Source organism: Malurus melanocephalus, unplaced genomic scaffold (genome assembly GCF_030028575.1).
Source record: "Malurus melanocephalus ecotype Western Australia unplaced genomic scaffold, MMel_1.1 scaffold_1167, whole genome shotgun sequence".
NCBI lineage: Eukaryota > Metazoa > Chordata > Aves > Passeriformes > Maluridae > Malurus > Malurus melanocephalus.
Genome location: NW_026624399.1, coordinates 44,420 through 52,393, shown reverse-complemented (window position 1 = coordinate 52,393; position 7,974 = coordinate 44,420). Strand labels below are relative to the sequence as shown.

At 44.5% G+C, this 7,974-nt stretch overlaps 1 protein-coding gene across 1 annotated transcript in view; it reads left to right on the top strand.

The window, feature by feature from the left end:
* The window catches only part of ELL (elongation factor for RNA polymerase II), a gene marked incomplete at its 3' end in the record, with an annotated part of 55,859 nt that overhangs the window by 19,053 nt on the left and 28,832 nt on the right, over window positions 1-7,974 (top strand). Inside the window, exon 2 of the mRNA XM_057387284.1 lies at window positions 6,463-6,510. Coding sequence (XP_057243267.1) covers window positions 6,463-6,510 — 48 coding nt within the window. The remainder of the gene's footprint in view (window positions 1-6,462; window positions 6,511-7,974) is intronic.

Genomic DNA, 7,974 nt, shown 5'->3' with positions numbered 1-7,974 from the left:
TTGAGGGATTTTTGTTGAGCTGACACTTGAAACTCCTTTTCTGTCTTATGGAAGCACTCTCGATTTTTAACCCTGGAAAATTAAATCACTGAGAAAGCAACATTGGTGCTGTAGCACTTTCAATGATGCAATTAAAACCAAAGAAGCCAGCGTGTCTTTTGCAGTTTAGCAATTAAAAACTTTCAAATGTACGGCGTAGCATTTTGGCTGACATGAAAGCTTTTCAGCATTTTATTGCTGCTTGTACTTCTGGGCAGGATTTGTAGGTGCTTTAATATTATGGTGATAATGTGTCCATTAATGCCAATTAGGCAAATGATAAATGATGATAAATACAAACTACAGTTTGGGGTAATTGGTGAGAGTCCAGCTCTTAAACCTTCATCAAAAGCACCTTTTTAAAAATTATTAAAAGCTGCAGAGTTTGCTTCTGCCTGAAGAAAATTCTTTTAAGTGTTGGGGAGGGGAAAATGGGGTGGGAAAATGAGGAATTGGTCACAGCAGACACACGTGGGGTGCTGGGTGACAACACTTGGCTCATCCAGGTGATAAATGGGATTATCTGGGAGAGGAGGAGTGAGCAGAGGTGTCCGTGGGATAATTTGGGAATTGATGCCTGAGGAGCTGCTGTCCCTGCCCGCTCTGCTCTGCTCCCTGGGGTTTTTGCAGATCCCATCTGCATCCCTGGAAGGATGCTGTGCAATCCCAAATCCTCCTGCAGCCATCCCCGTGGCTCACCTGAGCAGCTGGCACCWCTCTGGAGCAGAAAGCCTCAATAGKGCTGCATTTACATGGAGTTTCCAAGGCTCTTTCCATGAGAATGTTGGATTTGAATAGCAAAACTGTCATTTTCGAGTGGCAGCAGACTCCATCCCATCTGTCCTCGACTTCAAACGGGATCCTTGGGACGCCTCCAAACGCAGATGGAAATTGTGCTGCAGGGGAGATTGTGCTTTAATTCCATAACTAATGGATGGGACATGAGAAAGGGGAATATTCAGGAGGCTYTTTTGGCTGCAGTTTCTGGGAGGAGGTAAAGCCAAGCTTTGGGATAGTCCTGGGAGCAGCGTTCAGTGTGTCCCTGATCCTCAGTGGCTTTCCCCTGAACCAACCTGGGCTAAATTGGCTGCCAGGAGAGCTCCCCCATCCTGGTTCACACTTTTGGGGTTGTTCAGGGTGTTCCTGACCCCTGGSATTTGTGATTTTTGCTGTAATGAACTCAGGGAGTCGGGCACAGCAGGGCTGGATCTGCTTCACCTTCARACTCTGGTTCGCTTTGCAGGGTCTGCAATGGTGGAGGTGTGGTTTAAACAAAAATATAAACAGAAAATAAAACCTGGATGGCTCTGCAGGAGCTTTTCCCAAGGATCCAGGTGTGCTTTAGCTGAGGATCCTCCTGGGCTGGGATCAGACCCTTTTTATCCCCCCAGTTGTTCTGGAAATCCAGAGGAAGTTGGGGAGGGAACCTTGCCTATATTTGGACCTCTCCACGTGGGCTAAAGAAACACAAACCAGTCATAAGCAAAGAATTAAAGAGGAACTCGGAGTTTGGGGCACTAGAGAGTCTGAAATTTGTACTTTTGGAGTGATTTTTGGTTGTTCCCATTTTTGTAACTCCTTCCTGAGGTGCAGCAGCTTCACCTGGRTGCTGGTTTTACCTGGAATTGCAGGTGATGGTTGAAAATATCCCATCGATGGCAGGATTTTATAGTTTCTCTGTATATTTATTGGAATGCTTGCTACTAATTTTAACTGTTTGTAAGAAGSTTTAAATTCTGAAAATAACCCCCTTGTTCCAACACAAATAAGGGTAAATTTTCAGTTGGGCATTGGTGGCTCTGAACATTCAACAAAACAGACAAACAYTAAGTTTAGGCCAATATTTTCCACAGAACACAGGCTGCAGTATAAATTCCAGTAAATACACAGCACAAGTTCCCAAAACAACTTTGTATTCTTTAATTATCTGTATTTCCCTGAAGGAGCAGGGAGGCTTCCAGCTGGGTGCTTGACCTGAGGATTTCCAGTGTCCTTTCTGATCTCGTGTAGGAACATCCCATCCAGCTTTTCCACAGAAAGTTTTTAAAACCTYGTGCCAGCTTCAATCAGCTGCTAAAATGCTTTATTTGTTTTGCATTTGATTCTGCTGTGTTTTATTGACTCTTTTTTGTTCTTGCTACTCTTTATTCAGCATCCACATCTGGAATATTTAGGTGTGAGGAGCTTTTTGTGTGTTGTCACCACCTCTGTGAGCTTTCAGAGTCTCTCTTTAGGGTTTTTTATTCTCCTCTAGCCTGGGGAAACGAAAGGATGAGGATAATGCTGTGATAATAAAAGCCAAATATCTTGTGGGAGCTTTGGGGATGAGTTGTGGGGTTTTTCTGGTTTCATCTTGTGACTTCTGAAATAATCCTACAGTGTGTGGAGGAGTGACAGAAAACACTCGGGGCTCTGGGGTTTTATTCACATTCCCTTGTTCCCAGAGCAGAGCTTTAGGGGTTTCATTTCTCCAGCATTCCCAGAGAATGCAGCAGGAGCTGTGAGAAGCAGGGAACCGGGCATGGAAATGTGGAAATTCTCTTTCCAGGCGGCAAATAAATGACATTTTATGGAGTGAATAAATGACATTTTATGGAGTGAATGCCGGGGTATATCCAGGCCCTTTTTGAGGGTCTATTTTCCAGGCAGGTGGAGGAGCTGGTAATTCCAGTTTGGGGAGATCTCAAGCCATGGTTTGGATGTTCCTTTGGAAAATGATGCTGCAGAACTCGGTGACACGGACGGGTTGAGCTGCAGGACAGACCCTGCAGCTCCTGTGTCATTCCAGAGGCACTTTGACGCAGCTCCTGGTGGGATCTGGCAGCTCTGGAGCTTTGGGAATGCTGTGCCAACCTTCCAGCAGCGTTGGGAATGCTGTGCCAACCTTCCAGCAGCGTTGGGAATGCTGTGCCAACCTTCCAACTGCGTTGGGAATGCTCTGCCAACCTTCCAGCTGCGTCAGGGAGCCTTCAGCTGGAACAATGGCACAGCCAGGAATGGAATTCCTGCGTCTGAGGTGTGCTCAGAGGGGCTCTGCTGCCTCTGGAAAGGTTCTTGTGTGCTGTCACTGCTCCCAGATCTCCCAGGATTTGTGCTCCTTCCTGGGTGTTCCTTGTCCCACACATCCCAGGATTTGTGCTCCTTTCCCTTGTCCCACATCCCAGGATTTGTGCTCCTTTCCCTGGTCCCACATCCCAGAATTTGTGCTCCTTTCCCTGGTCTCACATCCCAGGATTTGTTCTCCTTCCCGGGTATTCCTTGTCCCAGGATTTGTTCTCCTTCCTGCCTGTCCCCTGCTCCCACATCCCAGGATTTGTTCTCCTTCCCCAGTGTTCCCCATTCCACATCCCAGGATTTGTTCTCCTTCCCCAGTATTCCCCATTCCACATCCCAGGATTTGTTCTCCTTTCCCAGGTGTTCCCAGATCCCACATATCCCAGAATTTGTTCTCCTTCCCGGGTGTTCCTTGTCCCAGGATTCGTGCTCCTTCCTGGGTGTCTCCTGGCCCCATGAACTCTGCTCCTTCCTGCCTGTTCCCTGTCCCACACATCCCAGGATTTGTTCTCCTTTCCCAGGTGTTCCCAGATCCCACATATCCCAGAATTTGTTCTCCTTCCCGGGTGTTCCTTGTCCCAGGATTCGTGCTCCTTCCTGGGTGTCTCCTGGCCCCATGAACTCTGCTCCTTCCTGCCTGTTCCCCGTCCCACATCCCAGGATTTGTTCTCCTTCTTGCCTGCTCCCTGGTCCCAGATATCCCAGGATTTGTTCTCTTCCCCAGTGTTCCCAGATATCCCAGGATTTGTTCTCTTCCCCCCGGAGCTGTCCCTCTGTCACCCTCACGGATGAGTGGATTTTTTGCAGGGATGAACATCTGCTCCCTGGCAGCAGCATCAAACCTGCTCACCTGACAGGTGCCTGCTGCAAACTGCCTGAACCGGGCTTTTCTTCCTCACATTTTGATCTTTAATCAGCTTCCAGGAGCTGGTTTTAAACGCAGCCATCTCGTGGAGGGATAAAGCTGGAATTTCCCAGCTGGAAGGGGATGAGGTTTGGACAAATCTGTCCTGTTTTTCCTCGTTTTCTGAACACAGGGGTGAGGTTTGTCAGGGATTTACCACATCCTGGGGCTGGGGAGGTTCCTTGGTTTAATTGGAARGATGGAGGATTGGGAAAACCTTGTTCTAACTAAAAAGGGATGAGATGGCATCTCYAGGAACTGTAAAACAGGAACTTCACTCATGGCATCGCTAAAGAGGAATTTGGTGACTCTGAGGTGACTCCTCAGAAAATGACAGAGGGATTTTGGAAAGGGCAGCAAGAACTCCTTAAAATTGGGGTTTTCCTTGCGAGAACACCCAAGGAAGTTAATCCAAAGGAAAATAGAAATGGGAGCGTGGTTTTTGTTTGGTTTCACGTCATTCATGTGTTCTCTTTCATTCTGAATGAAGGTGTCCATGCAGGGATTTAATTGGCTTTAATGAAGACACTGAGAGTCACATCCTTAATTGGTTTAGGGTGTTCTCCTCTTCCAGGAACATTCAGAATGAGCTGGAGCTGAGGARTCAAACATCAGGGAGGTGATGCCTGTGGGGACATGGGGATGGTGGTGCTGAGATGCCAAAAATGTTCCCCTTTCTCACCTAAAAAAGTGTCCATCCCTTCCTGGATCCCGATATTCCTGCACAGGGGATCACAAACAGGCACAGCCAGAAATGCTGGACTTTGGGAAATGCATCCCGAGTTTGCTATTTAACTTTTCTAAAGCTGATATTACCCATTTCAAACCAGTTTATTTGTAGACTGTGGGATTTATAAGTTCTGTAATTAAACCGTGTCCGATCTGTGCATCAGGAGTTTGGTTCCTGCCTCTTTATTCCATCCTCCTTCCCCCCTTTTTATTCCCCTGAAACAACTTTCCAGAACTTCCCAAATCTGTAATTTGCTGTACAACAACCACATGGGGTTTTTTTTATTTTTTTTTTCTTAAATCCAGATTTTTTTCATGTTTCAAATGCTTGTTTGCTCAAATATGTTCCTGTGAATTTCTGGACACAAAGCTGTGCATGAACAGCGTGCTGTGGAATGCAGTGTCGTGGCACTCGAGGAATTCAGTGATYTCTGTACCAAGATGTTGTTTATTGGTGCTTTCTAAAGGTTGTTCTGGGTCTATAAAATTCTTTATAGAATTTCTGCTTCCCTCCCCATCCCACAGCAATCCTGGGGATGAAGCAGCTCTGGGARATCCCATTGGATGGGCCCTTCAAARGCTCAGACTYTCTTGGGCTGGGYTTATCCATCTGAATTTCCTTAGGTTTCTCTGGGCTGAAAGGATTTGTGTTTTGTTGGTGAATTTATCAGCTTTTTGTTGGTGTGGTGGCCAAGATTCTTCGCTTATGGGCTGAGAAATGTTTTATGAGAGATGATAAACTCAGCAGGTTTCAAATTATTTAACTCTTGCTGCTTAAATCAAAATATCTGTTCCTCTAATCCATTGGAAATGCATCCATGGATTTTGGGTGACAATAAAATCCCCCTTTGGGTTTGGTCTCCCGAATTCCTGGTGCTTTTCCCATGGAATTGTGTCTCCYCTGCACGTGGCAACATTTTCACTTCTAAATGACACTTTCAAGCAATTTGTAAATTCTTTTGTCCCTTTGGAAGCTTTGAAGTGGGATCCTGTGAGCCCCCTGGAGCACAATTCCCATCTTGGAATGGATTTAGGAAATAAAACCCAGCCCAAGTTCTGCTGGAATCGGAGAAATCCAAACTCAGCATGGCTTGGATTTGTTCTGTTTTTTTTCCCCTTGAGTTAAAACCTCTGGTGAAACGTGGAATAGAGAAATTTTTGTGATCCCTAAAATCACAGCGAGGCAAAAAGGCTGAAATTCAGCATTTTTGAGCAGTTTTGGAGCTCCCAGGAATGGGATTTTTTTAGGTGTAAGCAGCTGAATCTGGAGGAAGAGGGCGATTGTTGAAACAGCCAACGTAACAACACGATTTTGCAACGGAGCTGCAGTTTGCTTTTCCAAAGGATTGCCAGCTTTCTCCTGGAAAAAATTCGCTTTGCGTCCTCTCAGGCCGAGAACTGGAATCAATTTTCCCCTCAAGTGTCCATTTTTTTAACTCCAAACTTACATAAGCACCAAAGTTGGGCTGTTCTGTGCCCAAAATGTGCCCAAAATGTGGTGGAGGGGTTGGGAGGAACCCAACTCTGAGTTTATTTTGTCCCTTTTTCCAGGTACAAATCATTGCTTCAGGATTTCTTTAATTTCCTTCCTTGAATTACATATTTCCCTGAGCTTTTGCCCTTTAAAAAAAATATAAAGAAGCAAAAAAATCGGGTGAAAAATCAAGCTGGATGTATTTTGACAGTGAACTTTGGAGCTCKGAGGTAATTTTGGTTTTTCCACTTGTTTTTTCTAGGATGCTGTGACGTCAAAACCAGTGATCCAGTTTCAAGGAAGCCAAGGGGTAAGTTTGTCCCTGGAAATTCTTTGTTCATTTAATGGAAATGAGGAATTTGTGYTGTTGCAGCTCAAGGAATGATTTTGGCATTGCTGAAAGCAGCAGATTGAGCTCCAGGGSTGCCCCAGGAAGGTTTTTCCTCATGGATTCTCTCTCTCTCCAAAACCTTTTTTTTTCCATCTCTTTGTTTCTTAACCTCGCTGAATCCATGGGAAATTCTGATTTTTGAGGCCGTGCTGTTGGGTAGAACAGGAAATGGTGCAGAAATCCATGGAATCCTCTTTCATCCCAAGAAAACCCCATGCCAACCCCAATCCAAAACTTTTCAAATACCAATTCCTCCCAGAGCAGCAAAACCTGCAGGCTGCTCTACCTCTGGAGCTTTATTTAACATCATAACTGCAGTTSTGGGAGCAGCAGAAGTTCTTTCTGATTTTGGAGTTTTACTTCCCCAACTTGTGTTCCGATGACAGAGCTGTGGATATTTTTAGCCCCTCCAACCAGTCTGTCGTGCCAGTTGCTGACAAYGTCGAGATTTACGTGGTGGCGTTTCTGGTAAAGCAATGCAGCCCTTCAGTGAACTTGAAAAAATGTCATTTAGATACCTTTTATTTCTAAAAAAGCCCTGTTTCACTTTAGTCACTGCGTAAAGAAGGAAAATTTAAATTTTTTTTTTAACGAGCTGAACTCAGCTGTGAATAACTTCTGATTTTTTTATTTTTTTTTTATGCACTGGCACATTAAAGCTTTCCAAAAGGCTTGGATTGAGTGGACATTAAATCCAGCACTTTGTCCTTGCCCACATCCTGCGTTGGGATTTTATTCTCACYAGCAGTGCATAGAAAATGCAGCAGGAAAGACATGATTGTTATTGTAAGTTAAGAAGAAAAATGAAAACTTGGGGAGTAAAGAAAGGAGCAGCTTCCAGGTTTTTTAAKTTTGTTTAGAGTTAAACTTCCCCAACAGCTCAGCATGAAAGCTGAGATCAAAATCTGCCACGAGGTTGGGCACAGTCAGAAGGGAGGAGGGAAACTTGGAGGGTGGGGGATTTGATTTGTTTTTATTTGATGGAATAAAGGAGCCATAAAAACTGGGAATGTTCCTTTGGAAGCAGGATCTGCACCTGCCTTTTCCTCTGAAGCTGCTTAAGGTGTGGAAATGCCTCCTCTGAATGCTTTTCCTTGAAGGAAACGGAACAAAAAGAATCAGAACAGCTCAAAATGCTCCCATTGCCCTGAGGAGGATCCTCCTGGATCTGATATGGACAAGGATTAACAAAAAATATCAATTTGATTAACAAAAAATATCAATTTTAAATGATGCAGTTCCTTGGGAGAATTGAGAACATCTTCAGATGCTGCAGTTGCTTCTGGATTAACAGAATCTATTAGAATAATTACAGTCATTAGAATAATGTATAATAACTGAATATATTTAATATAATAATGTGATATAATAATGTAGAATATA